This window comes from Ranitomeya imitator, chromosome 1 (genome assembly GCF_032444005.1).
Source record: "Ranitomeya imitator isolate aRanImi1 chromosome 1, aRanImi1.pri, whole genome shotgun sequence".
Lineage (NCBI taxonomy): Eukaryota > Metazoa > Chordata > Amphibia > Anura > Dendrobatidae > Ranitomeya > Ranitomeya imitator.
Genome location: NC_091282.1, coordinates 93,473,408 through 93,499,667, shown reverse-complemented (window position 1 = coordinate 93,499,667; position 26,260 = coordinate 93,473,408). Strand labels below are relative to the sequence as shown.

At 42.6% G+C, this 26,260-nt stretch overlaps 1 protein-coding gene across 1 annotated transcript in view; it reads left to right on the top strand.

Annotated features, from left to right (window-relative positions):
* The window catches only part of LOC138662907 (ras-related protein Rab-3C), a 265,256-nt gene extending 253,195 nt beyond the window's left edge, over window positions 1–12,061 (top strand). Inside the window, exon 5 of the mRNA XM_069748910.1 lies at window positions 11,679–12,061. Coding sequence (XP_069605011.1) covers window positions 11,679–11,866 — 188 coding nt within the window. The 3' untranslated portion in view covers window positions 11,867–12,061. The remainder of the gene's footprint in view (window positions 1–11,678) is intronic.
* The last annotated feature ends 14,199 nt before the right edge of the window (window positions 12,062–26,260 follow it).

The window sequence follows — 26,260 nt, the reverse complement described above, 5'->3', positions numbered from 1 at the left end:
GGCTGCTGTTAGATTCCGAGTCCCAACAATGCTGTCTTCCACCTGATAAACTGCTCCATATCCAACAACAGGTATTAAAAGCAATTAATAAACCAACCATGACTCTTAGACAGGCTATGTCTTTGTTAAGTTCCCTAACTTCCTGTATTCCTGCCGTCCGTTGGGCACAGTTCCACTCCAGACCTTTACAGTTTGACGTACTGAATTATGATAGAGTCTTACAGGGTTCCTTGCAGGGTCAGTTGACGTTGAGTCCAGAGGTTCTGACATCTCTTAGATGGTGGCTGAAGGAAGACAATCTGTCAGCAGGTGTTCCCTGGGTGACTCAAGTGACTCGGGTAATTACGACGGACGCCAGCCCCACGGGGTGGGGGGCACACATGGGTGACGTAGTAGTCCAGGGTTTATGGGATCCCCAAAACATCAGCCTCTTCCAATCAGAGGGCGTTAATGGCAATTGAATTCTCAATTAAAGAACTCCTCGTATATCTACAGGGTCACCATGTCAAAATCCTCTCCGACAACCAGGTGGCAGTGGCCTATGTGAATCACCAGGGTGGAACACGCTCCAAGTCCCTGATGGAAGTAGCGGATCGCCTGCTCCAGACAGCAGAAAACCATTTTCTATCTTTATCCGCAGTTCACATAAGAGGGAGAGACAATATAAGAGCAGACTTTCTAAGTCGAAGCACCTTAAAACAAGGAGAATGGTCTCTGAACACAAAAATCTTCAACCGGATTGTCCGCATGTGGGGTCATCCAGAAGTGGACTTATTTGCCACCAAGCACAACAGAAAGACGATAAATTTCTGTTCCTTAAATCCCAGGAAATATCCACTGGCAGTGGATGCCTTCCTGATCAGATGGGATTTCCGATTGGCATATGCGTTCCCCCCGCTCAATCTATTGCCGCTGGTGGTCAGGAAGATAAGGGAGGATCAAGCAAGAGTCATACTGATCGCTCCGTTCTGGCCCAGAAGAGCTTGGTTTTCCTGGCTCAGGACCATGTCCGTGGAAGACCCCTGGGTACTGCCGAACATTCCGGACTTACTTCATCAAGGTCCGATCAACCATCCACAAGTGAAGGGTCTCCATTTGACGGCATGGTTTTTGAGAGGTCATTGTTGAAAAACAGAGGTTTTTCTCCAAATCTAATTGATACCCTTATGAAGAGTAGGAAAAACATAACAACTAAGATCTACTCTAGAACTTGGAGGAAGTTTCTGGCCTCTTCAAATTTTAATATTGAAGAGGGTATACCAATCAACCAGATTCTAGAATTCCTGCAGAGGGGGCTAGAGCTAAATCTATCCACAAATACTCTAAAAGTACAAGTCTCAGCCCTGGGGGCTTATACTGCAGGTGGAGGTCCAGCTCCGCAGAATCTGAGGGCACATTCCACCCGGGCCATGGCTACATCCTGGGCTGAAAGATCTGGAGTTTCGATCGACCAGATATGTAAGGCAGCTACGTGGTCATCCCCTTCCACCTTTTTCAAGCACTATAGGTTGGACTTGGGGTTCTCTTCTGATCTCACCTTCGGGTTAAGGGTGCTACAGGCTATAGTCCCTTCCTAAGGTAGTTTACATCTCTGTAATTCTCTCGTAGTGCTGTCATGGGAATCCGAATAAAGCATTAAGCTACTTACTGGTAGCGGCATTTTTCGGAGGCCCATGACAGCACCCTTAGTTCCCTCCCTATTCACGTGGGGGTTGCACTTCCTATAATGTATATAATGAGATAGATAGATCTCACGTGTGGTATATAGTTCAATATGATGGATTATTTTTGTACATAAACTGTATATAATGTATATTTGTGTGCTACTAACCGCGGTAATCCTCTCAGGCTCTGAAGTACAACTGATGCATGGGGAGAGGTGCCGCCCTTTTGTATCTGTAGGTTTCCTGTTCCTGAAGGGCGGATCCCCTCCCTCGTAGTGCTGTCATGGGCCTCCGAAAAATGCCGCTACCAGTAAGTAGCTTAATGCTTTCACTGGTGACTAAGACATGGCTTGTACATAGTTTGGTCTTTTCCATTTTAACATATGGATGCAAATCTGGACGATAAAGAAACAAGACAGAAGAAGAAACGACTCCTTTAAAATGTTGTGCTGAAAAGGATGTTATCAATACCAGGGATGGCAAGAAGATCAAACAAATCTTGGAAGAAGTCAAGCCAGATATGTCATTCGAAACAAGCATCACTAAGCTACAACTTGCCTACTTTGGACACATCATACAAAGAGAGCAATCACTGGAGACGGACATCATGATCTGAAGAATAGGAGGAACAAGGTGAAGAGTAGGTTGTCAGCAACCCGATGGCTTGATACTATCACGATAATGATGGAAAAGACCACGGTGGACCTATCTAGACTTGCACAAGATCAATCTTCCTACAGGTCGTTCATTCATCAAATCCCCATGGTTTGAGATCGAGCCGAAGGCTATTAAAAAAAATAAATATATGAGTGAAGTCAGTAAGAAATTTTCTAGAAGAAAACAAGCTTCAGTCAGTAAGAAAACTGTAACAAAATACATTGGGCCTCATTTACCAAAACGGTCTTTTCTTCCCTTAAAGAATTATTCACATCATCATAAATGGGTCGGATAGAGCTTATAATGCAAACAGTTTTATAATTTAATGTTTGTTAAAATTTTCAGTCGTTCTTGACATTGTAACAATTTTTTATTTTCTTTAAAGCTTGTTGCCTTGGAGACAGACCACTGCTGATAGTGCTTGTAAGCATTGTTTTAAAATTGGCCAGTGTTCTAGCAGCACATTGTTATCTCCATCTCCTAAAGGCCCCTTCACATTAAGCGACGCTGCAGCGATACCGACAACGATCCAGATCGCTGCAGCGTCGCTGTTTGGTCGCTGGAGAGCTGTCACACAGACCGCTCTCCAGCGACCAACAATGCCGGTAACCAGGGTAAACATCGGGTAACTAAGCGCAGAGCCGCGCTTAGTAACCCGATGTTTACCCTGGTTACCTTCCTAAAAGTAAAAAAAACAAACAGTACATACTTACCTAACGCTGTCTGTCCTCCAGCGCTGTGCTCTGCACTGACTGTGAGCACAGCGGCCGGAAAGCAGAACGGTGACGTCACCGCTCTGCTTTCCGGCTGACCGACGCTCACAGCCAGTACAGGAGGAGTGCAGAGCACAGCGGTGGAGGACAGACGGCTGTAGGTAAGTATGTAGTGTTTGTTTTTTTTACTTTTAGGATGGTAACCAGGGTAAACATCGGGTTACTAAGCGCGGCCCTGCGCTTAGTTACCCGATGTTTACCCTGGTTACCAGTGAAGACATCGCTGGATCGGTGTCACACACGCCGATCAAGCGATGTCAGCAGGAGATCCAGCGACGAAATAAAGTTCTGGACTTTGTTCAGCGACCAACGATCTCCCAGCAGGGGCCTGATCGTTGGTCGCTGTCACACTTAACGATTTTATTAACGATATCGTTGCTACGTCACAAAAAGCAACGATATCGTTAACAATATCGTTATGTGTGAAGGTACCTTAATCCCAAAGAGTTTCAGCATATTGCTTACAAGTAGCGATGAGCGAGTACTCGTTGCTCGGGTTTTCCCAAGCATGCTCGGGTGGTCTCCAAGTATTTGTGACCGCTCGGAGACTTAGTTTTTGTTGCTGCAGCTGCATGATTTGCGACTGCTAGACAGGTTGAATACATGTGGGGATTCCCTAGCAATCAGGCAACCCCCACATGTACTCAGGCTGGCTAGCAGCCGTAAATCATGCAGCTATGTCAACAAAAACTAAATCTCCGAGCAGTCACAAATACTTGGAGACCACCCGAGCGTGCTCGGGAAAACCCGAGCAAGGAGTATACTCGCTCATCACTACTTACAAGCTATACAACAGCGGAGGTCGGTTTCCTAGGCAATGATCAGTAAATCGAAAAAGTGTTAATAAAGAAAGGCTGCAAATGTTAATAAGTTGTCATTTGCAAAAATGCTTGTTTTTACATGTACTATCCGACAATATCCATTTGTGAATATGGGAATAGCCTTTTAACAACTAATCAATGCAAAGCTTTTGTTATCGCTGTTAGATATTTTTCATAAGGTCTTAGTTTTCTATTTCGGCTTACTTTTATGGTTAATAGAAGAGGACTGAAAAAATTATGCTCTATCTTTAGCCTTAAAGGGGTAGGCCAATATACAACCTTTATTACCTATCTACATGACAGATAATAAATATATGGTCAGTGGGGTCTGGCTGCTGAGACCCCATTGATCTCTAGGATGGGGGAACCCAAAGTTTTCTGTGCAAAATAGAGCTCTAGTAAGCAGGTGTAATTCCCCCTCCTATAAACAGTGAATGAAGCAATAGTCACACATGCTCAATGATGTATCCAGTAAAATAGTGGCGTTTGGGTCCCCATTCTGATATCAGATGGGTGTCCCATTGGGTAGACCTCCAGTAATTATACGTTTATCACATATCCTGCTATTTCACATAGGTTACTTCTAGGAAAGCCTCTTTAAATAAGTGGTTAGTAATGGTCAAATCTCAGAAACCCATCAATTTTCAGAATGAAGGGGATGGGCAGCAGTGCAAGACATAGGGCTCCTTTTCACTTGCGAAAAATATGTCCGAGTCTTGCAGGTTAAAACCAAGCTCCGGCGCCGGAACTCCAGAGCGGAGCGTGCAGCCACACAGCAACACATGGAGCCGCACGCTCCGCTCCCAAGTGCCAGCGCCAGAGCTTGGTTTTAACATGCGAGACACGCACGTATTTCTCGCAAGTGAGAAGGAGCCCATAGGAACATAATGGGAAGTGTTGTGATTTGGTAATTCAGTACCACAATAGACATAGAAGTCAGAGCACATACAGTGACCTGACAAAACCCAAAAACATAGAACGAGCTCTGAGACGTGGGAACTCTGCTGACCGCAATCCCTAATCCTCTCCAACCACACTAGAGGCAGCCGTGGATTGCGCCTAACACTCTCTATGCAACTCGGCACAGCCTGAGAAACTAGCTAGCCTGAAGATAGAAAATAAGCCTACCTTGCCTCAGAGAAATACCCCAAAGGAAAAGGCAGCCCCCCACATATAATGACTGTGAGTTAAGATGAAAAGACAAACGTAGAGATGAAATAGATTTAGCAAAGTGAGGCCCGACTTTCTGAACAGAGCGAGGATAGGAAAGGTAACTTTGCGGTCAACACAAAACCCTACAAACAACCACGCAAAGGGGGCAAAAAGACCCTCCGTACCGACTAACGGCACGGAGGTACACCCTCTGCGTCCCAGAGCTTCCAGCAGGCAAGAAAAACCAAAAAAGCAAGCTGGACAGAAAAAACAGATAACAAAAATAACACAAGCGAAACTTAGCTATGCAGAGCAGCAGGCCACAGGAACGATCCAGGAGGAAGCAAGTTCAATACTAGAACATTGACTGGAGGCCAGGATCAAAGCACTAGGTGGAGTTAAATAGAGCAGCACCTAACGACTTCACCACATCACCTGAGGAAGGAAACTCAGAAGCCGCAGTACCACTTTCCTCCACCAACGGAAGCTCATAGAGAGAATCAGTCGAAGTACCACTTGTGACCACAGGAGGGAGCTCTGCCACAGAATTCACAACAGTACCCCCCCCTTGAGGGGTCACCGAACCCTCACCAGAGCCCCCAGGACGACCAGGATGAGCCATATGAAAGGCACGAACAAGATCGGGAGCATGGACATCAGAGGCAAAGACCCAGGAATTATCTTCCTGAGCATAACCCTTCCACTTAACCAGATACTGGAGTTTCCGTCTTGAAACACGAGAATCCAAAATCTTCTCCACAATATACTCCAACTCCCCCTCCACCAAAACCGGGGCAGGAGGATCAACAGATGGAACCATAGGTGCCACGTATCTCCGCAACAATGACCTATGGAATACGTTATGGATGGAAAAAGAATCTGGAAGGGTCAAACGAAAAGACACAGGATTAAGAACCTCAGAAATCCTATACGGACCAATGAAACGAGGTTTAAACTTAGGAGAGGAAACCTTCATAGGAATATGACGAGAAGACAACCAAACCAAATCCCCAACACGAAGTCGGGGACCCACACAGCGTCTGCGTTTAGCAAAACGTTGAGCCTTCTCCTGGGACAAGGTCAAATTGTCCACTACATGAGTCCAAATCTGCTGCAACCTGTCCACCACAGTATCCACACCAGGACAGTCCGAAGACTCAACCTGCCCTGTAGAGAAACAAGGATGGAACCCAGAGTTGCAGAAAAACGGCGAAGCCAAGGTAGCCGAGCTGGCCCGACTATTAAGGGCGAACTCAGCCAAAGGCAAAAAGGACACCCAGTCATCCTGATCAGCAGAAACAAAGCATCTCAGATATGTTTCCAAGGTCTGATTGGTTCGTTCGGTCTGGCCATTAGTCTGAGGATGGAAAGCCGAGGAAAAAGACAAGTCAATGCCCATCCTTGCACAAAAGGCTCGCCAAAACCTCGAAACAAACTGGGAACCTCTGTCAGAAACGATATTCTCTGGAATGCCATGTAAACGAACCACATGCTGGAAGAACAATGACACCAAATCAGAGGAGGAAGGTAATTTAGACAAGGGTACTAAATGGACCATCTTAGAGAAGCGATCACAAACTACCCAAATGACTGACATTTTTTGAGAGACGGGAAGATCTGAAATAAAATCCATAGAGATATGTGTCCAAGGCCTCTTCGGGACCGGCAAGGGCAAAAGCAACCCACTGGCACGAGAACAGCAGGGCTTAGCCCGAGCACAAATCCCACAGGACTGCACAAAAGAACGCACATTCCGCGACAGAGATGGCCACCAAAAGGATCTAGCCACCAACTCTCTGGTACCAAAGATTCCAGGATGACCAGCCAACACCGAACAATGAACCTCAGAGATAACTTTATTCGTCCACCTATCAGGGACAAACAGTTTCTCCGCTGGGCAACGATCAGGTTTATTAGCCTGAAATTTTTGCAGCTCCCGCCGCAAATCAGGGGAGATGGCAGACAAAATTACTCCCTCTTTGAGAATACCCGCCGGCTCAGACAAACCCGGAGAGTCGGGCACAAAACTCCTAGACAGGGCATCCGCCTTCACATTTTTAGAGCCCGGAAGGTACGAAATCACAAAGTCAAAACGGGCAAAAAACAGCGACCAACGAGCCTGTCTAGGATTCAACCGCTTGGCAGACTCGAGATAAGTCAAGTTCTTATGATCAGTCAAGACCACCACGCGATGCTTAGCTCCCTCAAGCCAATGACGCCACTCCTCGAATGCCCACTTCATGGCCAGCAACTCTCGATTGCCAACATCATAATTTCGCTCAGCAGGCGAAAACTTCCTGGAAAAGAAGGCGCATGGTTTCATCACCGAGCAATCAGAACTTCTCTGCGACAAAACAGCCCCCGCTCCAATCTCAGAAGCATCAACCTCGACCTGGAACGGAAGCGAAACATCTGGTTGACACAACACAGGGGCAGAAGAAAAACGACGCTTCAACTCTTGAAAAGCTTCCACAGCAGCAGAAGACCAATTGACCACATCAGCACCCTTCTTGGTCAAATCGGTCAATGGTTTAGCAATACTAGAAAAATTGCAGATGAAGCGACGATAAAAATTAGCAAAGCCCAGGAACTTTTGCAGACTTTTCAGAGATGTCGGCTGAGTCCAATCATGGATGGCCTGGACCTTAACAGGATCCATCTCGATAGTAGAAGGGGAAAAAATGAACCCCAAAAATGAAACCTTCTGAACACCAAAGAGACACTTTGATCCCTTCACAAACAAAGAATTAGCACGCAGGACCTGAAACACAGTTCTGACCTGCTTCACATGAGACTCCCAATCATCCGAGAAGACCAAAATATCATCCAAGTATACAATCAGGAATTTATCCAGGTACTCTCGGAAGATGTCATGCATAAAGGACTGAAACACTGATGGAGCATTGGCAAGTCCGAATGGCATTACTAGGTACTCAAAATGGCCCTCGGGCGTATTAAATGCAGTTTTCCATTCATCGCCTCGCTTAATACGCACAAGATTATATGCACCACGAAGATCTATCTTGGTGAACCAACTAGCCCCCTTAATCCGAGCAAACAAATCAGATAACAGCGGCAAGGGGTACTGAAATTTAACCGTGATCTTATTTAGAAGGCGGTAATCTATACAAGGTCTCAGCGAACCATCCTTCTTGGCCACAAAAAAGAACCCCGCTCCCAATGGCGACGATGACGGGCGAATATGCCCCTTCTCCAAGAACTCCTTCACGTAACTCCGCATAGCGGCGTGCTCAGGCACAGATAAATTAAACAGTCGACCTTTTACTACCAGGAATCAAATCGATAGCACAATCACAATCCCTATGCGGAGGTAGGGTATCGGACTTGGGCTCATCAAATACATCCCGGTAATCAGACAAGAACTCTGGGACCTCAGAAGGGGTGGATGACGAAATAGACAGAAATGGGACATCACCATGTACCCCCTGACAACCCCAGCTGGACACAGACATGGATTTCCAATCTAATACTGGATTATGGACTTGTAGCCATGGCAACCCCAACACGACCACATCATGCAGATTATGCAACACCAGAAAGCGAATTACCTCCTGATGTGCAGGAGCCATGCACATGGTCAGCTGGGTCCAATACTGAGGCTTATTCTTGGCCAAAGGCGTAGCATCAATTCCTCTCAATGGAATAGGACACTGCAAGGGCTCCAAGAAAAACCCACAACGCCTAGCATACTCCAAGTCCATCAAATTCAGGGCAGCGCCCGAATCCACAAATGCCATGACAGAATAAGTTGACAAAGAGCAGATCAAGGTAACGGACAAAAGAAATTTTGACTGTACCATACCAATGGTGGCAGACCCAGCGAACCGCTTAGTGCGCTTAGGACAATCAGAGATAGCATGAGTGGAATCACCATAGTAGAAACACAGCCCATTCTGACGTCTGTGTTCTTGCCGTTCAACTCTGGTCAAAGTCCTATCACGCTGCATAGGCTCAGGTTTATGCTCAGATAATACCGCCAAATGGTGCACAGATTTACGCTCACGCAAGCGTCGACCGATCTGAATGGCCAAAGACATAGACTCATTCAGACCAGCAGGCAAAGGAAATCCCACCATGACATCCTTAATGGCTTCAGAGAGACCCTTTCTGAAGATAGCTGCGAGCGCACCTTCATTCCACTGAGTGAGCACGGACCACTTTCTAAATTTCTGACAATATACCTCTATCTCATCCTGACCCTGACACAGAGTAAGTAAATTTTTCTCTGCCTGATCCACCGAATTAGGTTCATCGTACAGCAATCCGAGCGCCAGGAAAAACGCATCAATATTACATAATGCAGGATCTCCTGGCGCAAGAGAAAATTCCCAGTCCTGAGTGTCGCCACGTAAAAAAGAAATAATGATCCTAACTTGTTGAACTGGGTCACCAGAGGAGCGAGGTTTCAAAGCCAGGAATAGTTTACAATTATTTTTGAAACTCAGAAATTTAGTTCTATCTCCAAAAAACAAATCAGGAATAGGAATTCTTGGTTCTAACATAGAATTCTGAACCCCAAAGTCTTGAATATTTTGTACTCTTGCCGTGAGCTGATCCACACATGAAGACAGACCTTTAATGTCCATCGCTACACCTGTGTCCTGAACCACCCAAATGTCTAGGGGAAAAAAAAGGCAAAACACAGTGCAGAGAAAAAAAAATGGTCTCAGAACTTCTTTTTTCCCTCTATTGAGAATCATTAGTACTTTTGGCCTCCGGTACTGTTGTGATTTGGTAATTCAGTACCACAATGGACATAGAAGTCAGAGCACATACAGTGACCTGACAAAACCCAAAAACATAGAACGAGCTCTGAGACGTGGGAACTCTGCTGACCGCAATCCCTAATCCTCTCCAACCACACTAGAGGCAGCCGTGGATTGCGCCTAACGCTCCCTATGCAACTCGGCACAGCCTGAGAAACTAGCTAGCCTGAAGATAGAAAATAAGCCTACCTTGCCTCAGAGAAATACCCCAAAGGAAAAGGCAGCCCCCCATATATAATGACTGTGAGTTAAGATGAAAAGACAAACGTAGAGATGAAATAGATTTAGCAAAGTGAGGCCCGACTTTCTGAACAGAGCGAGGATAGGAAAGGTAACTTTGCGGTCAACACAAAACCCTACAAACAACCACGCAAAGGGGGCAAAAAGACCCTCCGTACCGACTAACGGCACGGAGGTACACCCTCTGCGTCCCAGAGCTTCCAGCATGCAAGAAAAACCAAAAAAGCAAGCTGGACAGAAAAAACAGATAACAAAAATAACACAAGCGAAACTTAGCTATGCAGAGCAGCAGGCCACAGGAACGATCCAGGAGGAAGCAAGTCCAATACTAGAACATTGACTGGAGGACAGGATCAAAGCACTAGGTGGAGTTAAATAGAGCAGCACCTAACGACTTCACCACATCACCTGAGGAAGGAAACTCAGAAGCCGCAGTACCACTTTCATCCACCAACGGAAGCTCATAGAGAGAATCAGCCGAAGTACCACTTGTGACCACAGGAGGGAGCTCTGCCACAGAATTCACAACAGGGAAGCCATTAAGCGATCTGTAGAACTTTAGCGAGCCAACGAGCCCCTTTCATTTGATAGTAGATGGTGGACCTGGGAGTCAGATCAAATCTTTAACTTCATGTAGTGTCTTATATCATTGTCACATCTCTGCCTGGACCTGTCACTACAATATCTGACCATGGCAGCTCCTGGCAGCAGATCCAGTCTGCTGGGGATGGCGGAGAAGTTATGACTAGTATTTCTGGGCAGTGCATGACACTGGCCAGTCAGACATACTGGTGTGGCCGGGACCTGTGGTGCTGCCCAGCCAGGAGTGATGTTGTGTGGTGACCATTAGCACAGGAGGAGTAACCAGCTTCCTGCTGTAGCCAATGTCCCAGTGCCACACCCTACTTAACCTCCCAGTGCACAGTATTGCTAGGAGATGCTACTGTACATATTCTGCTTGGTTTACACCTTGAACTTTGATGCTATATTCTGTTTTTTTTTTCTCTATAGATTCCGACCCGGCTTGGGACCCTCACTTAGTCTGCCTTTGTGTTCTCATTTGATTTCGACCAAAACCTGTCTAATTTTGTTCTTGTCTACCTCCTAGTATCTGACCCCAGATCTTTCTTTGACTATGCTTTTAGCTACTGTTACTGTTATGTCAAGGGTTCTCTCACTCTTGTTAGCTTAGTTCTACTATCCTTTCATCAGCCTCTCTTCTCCGTCCAGTAGCTACTCCGTAGATGCACCACAGGGGGCCCACATTGAGAGTCCAGATCAATGTGTAGCTATTAAATGGTGAATACTGGGGTTCTTCTGAGACATTATAGATGGAGTGACTAGTACCAAGTTTGTCCGGGGTTGCATTTTTGAGAAGATAGCCTCAGACTGACTTTACAGCCATATTTCGTATTAGATCTCTGTCCACGTTGCAGAGTTTAATAATACATTGACTAATACCATCCAGTGATTTATAGACAGATGATCCTCTCCTTTTATGTATCACTTATATTTTGCAGCAGAGCCTTCCCTTCCATCCCCCTCTCTGTGAAATGGTCATGAATTGTTCTCCCTTTCTTTCAGGTTTTGAATTTTTTGAAACAAGCGCTAAAGATAACATCAATGTGAAGCAGACATTCGAGCGCCTTGTGGATATCATCTGTGATAAAATGTCGGAGAACGTAGAGACGGACCCAGCTGTGACGGCTTCAAAGCAGAGCACAAGACTGACAGACAAGCCCCCACCACAGCAGCCCAACTGTGGATGTTAATGTCACCATCTAGGCGTCTTCGTGTTCTATTGCCAACAAGTATTTAAGAAAAAAGCGATCCGTGCTCTTAGCATTTCTACTGTCTATCTATCTGTTTCAAAGGAAAGAAATATGGCTTGTTTTGTATGGCCAGCTGATGAATGGTGGCCTGGAGGCTGAGACCTTCTAATAAATGTTCCCGCTGTTTGCAAGTTACTTAGCTTTGTATGCTCTGATAATTTACTTTTTCCTCACTCTTGTTATTACGTTTATATATTCATGACATCTGCGCTTTTCTAAGACTTATATCCAGAATGAATGGCATTTCTCTCCTGAATGTTACCCAATGTCTTGTTCTCCTCAATACCATTGATGATTTAACTTTAAGCATTTGCTGGTATGAGATTTATTATTTGGATTGTTTTTATTTAATTCCTTGTAAATGTAAATCAAGTGTATCTTCATTAATTTTTGTTGCAAGGTTTCTATTTTTTGCAATGCAGCCACCTACTATCGGGCTGTAGATCCGGAAACCTTTATAGCTACCCTTTCATGAAATCCTACCTTGAACTATTTGGAATCCCAATGCGCAAATGACTTCTTAGTTTCCCATGGGGACATTGCCTGTAACTAAATCTCCAATCACCATTGTGCCTCTTCAATGAGTGCAAATGCCCCTCTGTGCTGGAATTAGCGTGTGAAGGATAGAGCGTAGCAGAAGGATCATTCGACAACAAGATTAGAGATGTTCAGAGAGTAGCTGACTTACTTCAAAAATCTAAAATGTGCCACATTTTGTAATGCTAATTCACACCAACAGTCATGTGGCAGGATTTTGTTCCAAAATTCTCAATCTTGGTGTGGTGCCATAGTTGCCTCTATGGGATGTGTGGTCTTAACCAATCAAACCCTATGTCTTTTCCAGACAAGTGGCTATGGCATTAATGGATCTAGAAAATCTAAAATGTACAGATAGAGCAAAGGATACCATTAGAGATGAGCGTGTCTCAATCCTCTGAGGATCGAGTTAAAATCTAATTTCCTGAAATTTGTGGTTTCAAGCGAATTCGAACACTTTGAGATTTGATTTGCGGTTCGCAAAAAAAAGTCCCCAGTATAATTTACAACACTGCTGAAGCTTCAGAGAGTGGGATAATGTCTTTTACTTGGGCACGCAGGCTTCCCCATAATGCGCTGCAGCTATGACATCTCAGGGGTTATCATACCCTGTACAGTGGTGATCAGTATCTGGGCCATCACAGATCAGCGGTTCCCAGTGGAGCACATTTTGTTCGGCAGAGTCACTTTCCTTCTCCAGAGTTATTGGGTAAGTCAATATCTCCTGTAGAGTGTAAGCTCTTATGGTCAGCGAGGTCCTCTCTGCTGTAGAGTGTAAGCTCTTATGCTAAGCGGAGTCCTCTCTCTCTCCTGTAGAGTGTAAGCTCTTATGTTCAGCAGGGTCCTCTCTGCTGTAAAGTGTAATCTCTTATAATCATCCTCTCTCTCCTGTAGAGTGTAAGCTCTTACGATCAGCGAGGTCCTCTCTGCTGTAGAGTGTAAGCTCTTATGGTCAGCGGGGTCCTCTCTATCTGCTGTATAGTGTAAGGTCTTATGGTCAGCGTGGTCCTCTCTGCTGTATAGTATAAGCTCTTATGGTCAGCGGGGTCCACTCTGCTGTAGAGTATAAGCTCTTATGATCAGTGAGGTCCTTTCTCCTGTAGAGTGTTAGCTCTTATGGTCAGTGAGGAACTCTCGCTCTGCTGTAGAGTGTAAGGTCTTATTTTCAGCAGGGTCCTCTCTCTCCCTGCACTTATGAGCTTTCCAGTATTGAGAATTGTGCAAATGTATTCGCTGTGAATTTGAATTTCGAATCTCTCGCTCATCTCTAGTTCCCATTACTCAGATAACACAGCACTGGGATATCACTGCAAAAAAATTTTTAATTTGACACCAAACTTGACGTAGATAAACGGCTTCTGCAATGTTAATCTTTCTTAATCATCTTAAATGATATAACCTCTTGTGAAAAGTTATCACAATGTGGGTTATGAGTCATGGCAACCTTTTCTACATCTGTATTACTACATTTCTATAATGAACTACATACAATATTTGGCCTGCTTGAATTCTTCGGTCGATACCTCTCATGCTTGAGCCCACAGTAGAATTTTCTCCGTACTCTGTTATGTAAACTTAATGAAAATATATCTGCAGTGAGTGAGAGGCTGAAATCATTATGATATATAATTTTATTGGGAAAACAAGAATATCTACAATAGTAGGTCCATAATAGAAAACTTTATTAAAATCAAATCTTTTATTTCCTCCAATTTTCAGTTTGTAGATGATCCAGCACTTGATGAGCCCCTGACCTTTACATTGCGATTCTTAAAGAATAGGTAAGCAGAATCTTACAGATTTGATAAATTTAAATACAAGTATTTTACTGCGGCATCGAGAGCTGGATCATCTGCTTTTCTTCACTTTCCACTGCTGATTTCTAAAGCTGGACCGTTCTTTTAGATAACAATGAATATATACTTGTGTGCTGTGTCATTTTTCCAGCAGAGCAGAATTGTGTTCTTTATCTTTTGGATGTGTCACACTTGTATAACAGTGCCAGGTATCATTATGTTCTTCAAAAGATATAGCATCTTATGTAGTTCTATTGTACTAGGTGTGACGTATGGGGGTGAAGGCTGTATCTATGGCACTATGGGAAATTAGATCGTCATTACTCAAGTTTAAAGGGAATCTGTCAATAAGCTCAACCCACCTAAGCCGCCTATACAGGAATGGAGATCATAGGAAGCTGAATAAAATGATACCTTGCTATCTGCAATCTGATAGTAATGCACGCACTGATATGCCATAGGTCACGCACCATGTGGTGCTCGGATGTTAGCACTCCGGTATGGGAGAGGCAAAAAAAATTAAATACAGTAAAGTGCACTTACTGTATATAAACTCTTTTTTCTGGTAGTGTGATGTAATATGGTTCACTCCAAATAGTCCAGAAAACAGGGAGGCCAGAGGGGTTGTTGATACTTTTACTTGTTGCCCGAATGCGCGGGTACAGCCAGGTAAATGATGATTTAGCAGATTCAATTCCAATGCCGAGATCACAATTACTTTCCAGTATGGTAATGCAGATATATAAATGGTACAGTGATTCCTGAACTCCAACTTCTGCTTAGATGCTATGTCAATGGCTGCTCACTATCCCCAGTCCCACACGCCCGGTGCCTCGGGGTGATCCTCGACTCTGCCCTCTCTTTCAAGCCACATATCCAAGCCCTTGCCTCCTCCTGTCGTCTCAAACTCAAAAATATTTCCCGGATCCGTGCTTTCCTTGACCGCAACACTGCAAAAACGCTAGTGCATGCCCTTATCATCTCCCGCCTCGACTACTGCAACCTCCTACTCTCTGGACTCCCCTCTAGCACTCTGGCACCACTCCAATCCATCCTACACTCTGCTGCCCGACTAATCCACCTGTCCCCCCGCTATTCCCCAGCCTCTCCCCTGTGTCAAGCCCTTCACTGGCTTCCTATCGCCCAGAGACTCCAGTTCAAAACCCTCACACTGACATACAAAGCCATCCACAACCTGTCTCCTCCATACATCTGTGACATGGTCTCCCGGTACCTACCTACACGCGACCTCCGATCCTCCCAAGACCTCCTTCTCTACTCCCCTCTCATCTCTTCTTCCCATAACCGCATCCAAGACTTCTCCCGTGCTTCCCCCATACTCTGGAACTCTCTACCCCAACACATCAGACTTGCGCCTACCATAGAAACCTTCAAAAAGAACCTGAAGACTCATCTCTTCCGACAAGCCTACAGCCTGCAGTGATCCTCAACCTACTGAACAGCCGCACAGCCAGCTCTTCCCTCTCCTAGTGTATCCTCACCCACCCCCTGCAGACTGTGAGCCCTCGCGGGCAGGGTCCTCCCTCCTTATGTACTCGTGTGCCTTGTTATCTGCTCATGTTTAATGTATTTGTCTATATTTGCCCGTATTCACATGTAAAGCGCCATGGAATAAATGGCGCTATAAAAATGTATAATAATAATAATAATAATAGATGCACAGTCCTTATCACACAGTTATCTGAGGCTGTGGTTTCTTATATACAGGGGCTTTGGCTGCTTCCTTACCTGCTCCTTCAGCTTTCCGAGGCGACTACACTTGTGCACAAAATGTCTCCTTCCCTACCAAGCCCAGGACCCAGTCATGTGTTCTAACCATGTTACCTTATGGCCAGATATGGAAAGCAGGACTGCTTTGTTGACTCTTTACAACCTCCTGATAGCAGAACATAACAAGTACATCACTATATTCATATATAAACTACTTCTATGAGCTGCGAGCTGTACTACATCTTAAAGACACATACACAACAACTTTGGGGCATTACACGATGTCATATTAAAGAGAAATCCACACCTTTCTTATATGTAAATTAGCTGTGAAGATCTATGGGCTGGACATAGACCTCCCTGAGAATCTGCCTACAGAGCTCATTTTAAATGAAAGGTGACTTTACCAGTGTGAGACATGTAATGACTGAAACTTTGCTGCCATAATTACAGCTGTGCAGTAAGATCAGAACTAACATATTGCATAAGAAGTGAACCTTGTCTCATGAAAAAAAAACATTTGAAGCTGCAGGTGTCCTCTCGAAGTGCTTCAAGTTCCATCTCATTTGCAGCCAATGTGAGAGGAGAGGCAGTACAGCAGAGCTGACAGCACTGTGAGAGGACAACTGCAAATGTGCCTGTTGTGTTTGTAATAAGACACGGTTTAACTCTGCTGTACCGTATCAGTTATAATCAGGCATAGATCTGCCAGAACTATGGGAGGATGACTGCTGCTGCAAATGTTTTATAATGAGACAAAGTTCACTTCTTCTGTACTGAATTAGATCTCGCCTCACTGCTGTGCTGTGTGTGATTATGTGAGTAAAGTGTCAATCACTACGTCTCACACTGATAACTCTCCCTGGAGCCAGATTCTCAAGGAGATCTGTGACTGGCCCATAGATCTTAATAGCTTATTTACATATAAAAAAGTGGATTTCTCTGGAATAAGACACCAGATCACAGATATCATTTTAATCAGCTTCCTAAGACCTACATGCCCATATAGACTGTTGATCCTACTGTCAGATGTCCATTAAAGAATACTGTAGATATATACAGTTAGGGCCAGAAATATGTGGACAGTGACACAAGTTTTGTTATTATAGCTGTTTACAAAAACATGTTCAGAAATACAATTATATATATAATATGGGCTGAAAGTGCACACTCCCAGCTGCAATATGATAGTTTCCACATCCAAATCGGAGAAAGGGTTTAGGAATCATAGCTCTGTAATGCATAGCGTGCTCTTTTTCAAGGGACCAAAAGTAATTGGACAATGGACTCTAAGGGCTGCAATTAACTCTGAAGGTGTCTCCCTCGTTAACCTGTAATCAATGAAGTAGTTAAATGGTCAGGGGTGGATTCCAGGTGTGTGGTTTTGCATTTGGAAGCTGTTGCTGTGAGCAGACAACATGCGGTCAAAGGAACTCTCAATTGAGGTGAAGCTGAACATCCTGAGGCTGAAAAAAAAGAAAAAATCCATCAGAGAGATAGCAGACATGCTTGGAGTAGCAAAATCAACAGTTGGGTACATTCTGAGAAAAAAGGAATTGACTGGTGAGCTTGGGAACTCAAAAAGGCCTGGGCGTCCACGGATGACAACAGTGGTGGATGATCGCCACATACTTAATTTGGTGAAGAAGAACCCGTTCACAACATCAACTGAAGTCCAGAACACTCTCAGTGAAGTAGGTGTATCTGTCTCTAAGTCAACAGTAAAGAGAAGACTCCATGACAGTAAATACAAAGGGTTCACATCTAGATGCAAACCATTCATCAATACCAAAAATAGACAGGCCAGAGTTAAATTTGCAGAAAAACACCTCAAGAAGCCAGCTCAGTTCTGGAAAAGTATTCTATGGACAGATGAGACAAAGATCAACCTGTACCAGAATGATGGGAAGAAAAAAGTTTGGAGAAGAAAGGGAACGGCACATGATCCAAGGCACACCACATCCTCTGTAAAACATGGTGGAGGCAACGTGATGGCATGGGCATGCATGGCTTTCAATGGCACTGGGTCACTTGTGTTTATTGATGACATAAGAGCAGACAAGAGTAGCCGGATGAATTCTGAAGTGTACCGGGATATACTTTCAGCCCAGATTCAGCCAAATGCTGCAAAGTTGATTGGACGGCGCTTCATAGTACAGATGGACAATGACCCCAAGCATACATCCAAAGCTACCCAGGAGTTCATGAGTGCCAAAAAGTGGAACATTCTGCAATGGCCAAGTCAATCTCCAGATCTAAACCCAATTGAGCATGCATTTCACTTGCTCAAATCCAGACTTAAGACGGAAAGACCCACAAACAAGCAAGACCTGAAGGCTGCGGCTGTAAAGGCCTGGCAAAGCATTAAGAAGGAGGAAACCCAGCGTTTGGTGATGTCCATGGGTTCCAGACTTAAGGCAGTGATTGCCTCCAAAGGATTTGCAACAAAATATTGAAAATAAAAATATTTTGTTTGGGTTATGTTTATTTGTCCAATTACTTTTGACCTCCTAAAATGTGGAGTGTTTGTAAAGAAATGTGTACAATTCCTACATTTTCTATCAGATATTTTTGTTCAACCCTTCAAATTAAACGTTACAATCTGCACTTGAATTCTGTTGTAGAGGTTTCATTTCAAATCCAATGTGGTGGCATGCAGGGCCCAACTCGCGAAAATTGTGTCACTGTCCAAATATTTCTGGCCCTAACTATATATATGTATATATATATATATATATATATATATATATATATATATATATATATATATATATACATATACATATATATATATATATATATATATATATAACTTTGTATTAGTTTTTTGCATAGAAAATGTTATTGCCAACATATCCTATATTACAGATATTGTGTGTATGATAACAGAAATGGCAATTATAAAGTGTCCAGAGACAGTGAAGAAGTTTGCTTAGATAGTTTATATTGTTCCCTAGTGGCTTGTATGAAAATATTAGCACTAGTTAATTATAATATATTGTACTCAACTACAAATATATCAGTGTGTCTATATCCACAGTGTGTAATCTAGATCTCATGATGATAACAGCTCATGTTATAGCATTAAATAGACCCCTATAATAAAATGTGATTCTGATATAAAAAAAAAGTATCGACTTACGTAATATAATGAAAGACAAGGGTGAACACCGCCATCAATGCCTTACCTCGATGTGATAGGTCAAGCAGGTGATATAAAATGATGGACTCTATTTTTATATCTATGACAAACAAGGTGATTCACAGCAGTTGGTTTTCTTTGCCTTATAAATTTCACAATGATTAAACTAAAGGGTATGATGAGTCTCATATCGCTCATTATCAGCCTGTGAGGAAAAATACAGGGTCGATTATATCAATTATTACTGCGAGAAGAGCAGAAAAAAGGCATAACTTGACATGATACCACTGCCAAATAATGACAGCCATGATTTTCCTTTTTTCTATTGTCAATGCGACAGCAGCTTATCTTGACTCAGACAGGACAATCGAGCTGCCATTCTGCCATGAACAATCTGTCTACAAATTATTTTTTGGTTCAAAAGCTGGATATTATATTTATATCAAAATTTTGTCACACATAAACAGGACAAAAAATGAAAAGTAAACCAACTCTGATAAAATGTAGTCACCGGGAAACTGTTTATTGAAATGAATAGCAGGTCAATAGACAATATTCCCCAATCTGCCTCTTTCTTCTACACAGAGTTAGATTTATTATTTTTCAATGTCGTGACCATGATATGTTCAGAACGTTGCTTAACAGTAGCTGTTTTTTAGAGAAGACGGCCTCCAAACTTCAGACTTTCGGCAAAAATGTATAATTTTTGCCTTATTCTGTGTTTTCTATGAGAGATGTAGAGAAGGCGGCAAGGTAAAATAATTAGCAGGCATCTTTCCTATCTTGTGTGCTGACAATCATCTGACACATACAGTATGTATAAAGGATACATTCTACAGTATACAGCTATAGGCTCTCCAGCTGTAGTCAAACCTAATACTCATAGAATAGTAAAGTTTGTGGGTTCAAACACTACGACACTCTGAAATCTAATGGATCTGGCCATTAGACAATAAGTTATTTCAACATATAAATTTGATGTTGCAATTTATGGCTACCTACCATTCTAATATTCTAATAGATCACAACTCTCAAAATTGCTGATACTAAACCCCTTCCTTGGAAAACATTGCTGCATATGGAAGACATTCAAAATCTGCTTAAAGACCTCCAAAGAGGGATTTTGTTTCCATTTGTTGGTCATTCAGCACCTGAAGATAGAAGAAGCAACAGATTTTCAAGTTCCTGGCAGGATAGGTTTATGTAGTGATAAACATGATTCATAGAGGTGTAACTTGAAACCTCCTAGGTCCCAAAGCAAAATTCTTAAAGGGTTTATCCATGATTATGTTTTTTAATGTGGGCCCAGCTCAAATCTCTGCTGGCACAGAGAAGTCACAGACTGCTCCAGCTGGCGATTCAGAATTCAGAATTTCTCTTCTACTCTGCTCTGCGGATGGGAAGCTGGCTGTCAATCAGCATGACATTGACAGTCACGCCCTGCGGCAGAGCAGAGTAGAAGAAGAGTTGATCTGTTGACATAAAGCAGTTGAATCGCCGGCAGGAGCGGTCAGTGACCTCTTTGAAACGGCATCGGAAAGGTAGTTGCAAACTAGTTAGCAATTACCTGCCTCTTAGTTTTTTGGCTCATAGTAAAAAAAATAATATAGCCCTGGATAACCCCTTCATAAGGTCTCTTTTCATGTTCCATTTATAGTAAAGATACCCAAGGATAAACAAAGAAGGTCCACTGTACCCCCTTAGGCACCATGGCCTGGGTGTGACTCCTACCACTGCACTCCCCAGAGCTACATCCCTTAAGATTTTGCAAGAAATTAAATCGAATTGTGTTTGAAAAGAAGATATTGTGTTACTTACAATGTACTGAAATGTTCCTTACAATCCTATAATGTAGCATTTACTATACACATAGAACTTTTAATCAGTTTTTATTAGATTTTTATATTAAATGCAAATAATTTAATCCTGGTATAATCTATATATTTTCAGTGTAATGAGTGAACTTATTGTGTCCGAATAAAGTAGTAGATTTCCAATTATGACGTACACTTGTATATAAATGTGTGGACCTTAAAAGTTGGACAACTTGTACAATTGTGAAGGCGTTAGTCAGTCTGTCGTGCAGTCTTGTTTAAAATGTGCGATTGTAAGTACCGTATATTGTTTATTTCTTTACTATTTGCATTTATTGCTCTTTTCACTCAACTCGGCTATCATGGATACATGCTATAAATCATATATCAATAATGAAATATCTACACTCGTATCCTTTCTTATCTCTGCTCATGGCACAACAACTAAATTTTGCAATGCTCGGTCAGGAGCTGTTTATACTATACAGTGCCTACAAGTAGTATTCAACCCCCTGCAGATTTAGCAGGTTTACACATTTGGAATTAACTTGGCATTGTGACATTTGGACTGTAGATCAGCCTGGAAGTGTGAAATGCACTGCAGCAAAAAAGAATGTTATTTCTTTGTTTATTTTTTTTTTTAAATTGTGAAAAGTCTTACAGAGGGTAATTTATTATTCAACCCCTCAACCCACCAGAATTCTGTTTGGTTCCCCTAAAGTATTAAGAAGTAGTTCAGGCACAAAGAACAATGAGCTTCACATGTTTGGATTAATTATCTCTTTTTCCGGCCTTTTCTGACAATTTAAGACCCTCCCTAAACTTGTTAACAGCACTCATACATGGTCAACATGGGAAAGACAAAGGAGCATTCCAAGGCCATCAGAGACAAGATCGTGGAGGGTCACAAGGCTGGCAAGGGGTACAAAACCCTTTCCAAGGAGTTGGGCCTACCTGTCTCCACTGTTGGGAGCATCATCCAGAAGTGGAAGGCTTACGGAACTACTGTTAGCCTTCCACGGCCTGGACAGCCTTTGAAAGTTTCCTCCCGTGCCGAGGCCAGGCTTGTCCGAAGAGTCAAGGCTAACCCAAGGACAACAAGGAAGGAGCTCCGGGAAGATCTCATGGCAGTGGGGACATTGGTTTCAGTCAATACCATAAGTAACGTACTCCACCGCAATGGTCTCCGTTCCAGACGAGCCCGTAAGGTACCTTTACTTTCAAAGCGTCATGTCAAGGCTCGTCTACAGTTTGCTCATGATCACTTGGAGGACTCTGAGACTGACTGGTTCAAGGTTCTCTGGTCTGATGAGACCAAGATCGAGATCTTTGGTGCCAACCACACACGTGACGTTTGGAGACTGGATGGCACTGCATACGACCCCAAGAATACCATCCCTACAGTCAAGCATGGTGGTGGCAGCATCATGCTGTGGGGCTGTTTCTCAGCCAAGGGGCCTGGCCATCTGGTCCGCATCCATGGGAAGATGGATAGCACGGCCTACCTGGAGATTTTGGCCAAGAACCTCCGCTCCTCCATCAATGATCTTAAGATGGGTCGTCATTTCATCTTCCAACAAGACAACGACCCAAAGCACACAGCCAAGAAAACCAAGGCCTGGTTCAAGAGGCAAAAAATCAAGGTGTTACAGTGGCCTAGTCAGTCTCCTGACCTTAACCCAATTGAAAACTTGTGGAAGGAGCTCAAGATTAAAGTCCACATGAGACACCCAAAGAACCTAGAGAACTTGGAGAAGATCTGCATGGAGGAGTGGGCCAAGATAACTCCAGTGACCTGTGCCGGCCTGATCAGGTCTTATAAAAGACGATTATTAGCTGTAATTGCAAACAAAGGTTATTCCACAAAATATTAACCCTAGGGGTTGAATAATAATTGACCCACACTTTTATGTTTAAAATTTATAAAAATTTAACTGAGCAACAAAACTTTTTGGTTTGTAAGATTTATGCATCTGTTAATAAATCCTGCTCTTGTTTGAAGTTTGAAGGCTCTAACTTATTTGCATCTTATTAAACCTGCTAAATCTGCAGGGGGTTGAATACTACTTGTAGGCATTGTATGTGCTTATACGTGCCCACCCAAGGGTCATAATGTAAATTGCAGCCTGTAAGCATCATGTTGCTGCAATGTATTTAATTTGTATTGGAAGAAATGGAATTCTCTATCGAATTTTGCAGAAAGGTAAGGTTGGACTTATCAAATTGGAACATTCAATATTGAACTAAAACATGCATTTTAGGAAACAAAATATAAAGTCTCAATTTTGGAATTATTATTAATAATGATTTAATAGTAAAAGATCTAACATCTCAATTCAGAGAGGGAAATCTTATAATGACCAGGTAATACTTACACTTTTTCTTTAGGAGTATGTTTAGTTGTGAGCTCCAAAAATATATGTAATACCAATAGATAATTATGATCTGTGACTACAGCTTAGCTACAGTGCCTACCGGGAGTCTGAGGTAGTCTGAAACACACCTCCTGTCTATTCATTGGATCAGTTTGCTGCTCTCTCCCTTCTCCTGCTACTATTAGATAACTGTCAGCCAATCAGTTGGCTTCCGGCTATCTCTCCCAGCTCAGCTGAATGTTCCTTTGTTCTCTATGAAAGAGCCACTGCCATCCATTCATTCTGCATCAACCAAACAAAATGTTCAGCGTTTGGAATTTCAACATGTCCGTCTTTCTTTTTCCTGACATCATCTCTCATCAGAGAGTCGGGAGGCCCCCATACACATTAGATTGTTGGAAGATTTCCTTGATATCGGTGGGTTTAGTCAACTTTAGCCTAGTATCTTTAGAGTTTTTAGTAATCAAAAGCAGAGTAACATTAATCATTACGTTTTATTTTGGCATAACATTTTAGTGAGATTGGAACTGGAATTGGACAGGTCGTTTGAAATTTGAGTTTGCAGCTTTTGCAGAATTTTACTGAAAAATTGTGAATCTCAATACTAAAAAGCCAACAATTGGCCAAAAACTAAGAGTGTAACACCCTATCTGAGGAAAGTATTGAATCCATTTTGAGCTCTGTAATGTAAACGCAGCCCTATTAATATCCATTTGACCTCAATTTATCTGGATAGGAGAAAATGCTTGCTAACTAGTGGTAAACCAGCAGTATTTAGGTAGCTGTAAAGGTCTAATATTGGACTATCATAACCAGAAAGTGTGCAAAAAAATCATTTTTTTAATCAATGCACACATTTTATGAGGTAGACAGGTGTGTTTAAATTTCTGAATGATGGATATTGTTCTTTCGGCTTGTTCTTTTAATGGCTGCCTGTCTTATAATTCAGGATGCACACCTGTGGCACACAAGCCTTGGTTTCAGGATTTTGGTTTATTAGCAAAATTAGCACTGAGGGGTTTAATACTGCCCTCCTTGTTTGCAGGGTGTGAAGAATAGCACAATGCTGTTATTTAGTTGCCATTGCTTCAGCATATCACAGATTAATAAATTCCGTCACCCTGAGTGACTATACCGCTACAGAATCTCCCTAAATCACTTCAATCTTTGGATTAGTATTTGCAGGCTTAGACTAACACTCCCATTTTTAATGTGATTCAACACTGAAGTAGTAAATCACAATTAGATTAGGTCTTATTCTATTCGGATGTAGAATGATCTGTAAGCTCAAAACTCCTATCCCTATGAGCCTAAAATGGAGCTGCTTGGCCTGCCCTCATTTTTTATATTAAGTGTAATAGTCCGCCCTGATTAGCTGTGCTACACCATGTGATATGATAGCTGCAGAGCACTATAAGGAAGCACCCTGCAGTCATGCCTGATATTATTAGCTTGCTTTCTGAGTCTTCAGCAGTGTGTAACATGGGCATATATTTTGGGGGCAATGCTCGAGAATCAAATTGCAGAGTATTTGCATACGTGGGGTCCTAAGAATTTAAGGGAATTTGACTCAAAGTCGATCCTCTGCAGATCTATCCATTCATCTCTAATTGGTACTATAGAAAGACAAAATTGATGGCGATGGGTAGCATACCTCTGTGAGAATTTAGTCAAACTTCGTGATCTACCATTAATCTCAATCTCTGTTATGTATAGTTATGTTTCACAGGGCTCAGATTTCTTGAAGTCCTTTTAATCCCAAGGAGCAAGTACAACAATATAGACAGTTGGTATTTATAGACAATGACTCACTATTCTTTTTCACATAAGCTTTATTGGGTTTTACAATTAACGGGGAGAGGGAGGAAGTAGGCAAAAAGGGGAACAAGAGGGGGGAAGGGGAGGGAGAGTGGATAAGGGGGGGAAGAGAAAGGGAGGAAAGGAGAGAGAAGACTCTTGTGATATACGTCAACAGGCATTCACCGTTACCGTATAGTAATAGTAAATACACGTGCAACAGCTTAGGCACAGTAGTCAATCGAACAAACCTCCAAAACTCGAGATAGCGCTTTTAACTGCGGAGCACTATGGGAATTGACTCACTATTCTAATAAGAAGACTTATCTAGAAAGAGAACAGATCAAGATATTGCATTAAATCCAGACAGGCACTATTGAAATATTAGAAGAAATTGGAAGACCCTGACCAACTTTTATTTGGTTACTTAAAAAAAAACAACAACGTTGGCGCTATATCTTTTCATTTTCTATTTTGTCAATTAAATAGCAATATTTAATGCCTGTAGCTTGGGAAGGTCAAAACCATATGACTGGATGTTTACATCTGAGTAAAAGCAATATAAGTTGAATATATTTTTCATGGGCTTATTTAATTTTTTTAAAGTTGGTCATACACAGGAGATAGCTGGCTTCTGAAAAGACGTTATCTCTGCTGAATCCTCCATACACATGAGCGATCAACTAGGCCACTTGTTCATGTGTTTTCAAAGAGGAGAAGTCCGTTGCTAGATAGTTCTGGCAGTGCCTTGACTCACCTGAAAATACGATTGGGTATTGAATTTCCTACTGTCTGATCCATTTTCCCCCCAAAATCATCTGTTGTGGGAAATTTAGGACGACCCCATGCTTTCCTACCGAAATTGCAGTTTGACCAATTTTTATCTAGTTTCTAAGAGGACCTTAAATATGATATACAATCATCTGTTGTACTTGAAAAAAGGCAAGTAACTGACAAAAAGTCTGGAACACCTGATTTTTAGAGTAGTCAAAAATTTTGCCAAGGTTGAAAGCCCTATAAAAACTAAAAATCAGTTAAAAAGAAAAACTGGATAAACCATTTACTGCCATTAAAAGTCAAAGCCCAGATTCAACATTATTCTGAGTCAAATATAAGGGTAAATGTTTAGGCTTTGGTGGATA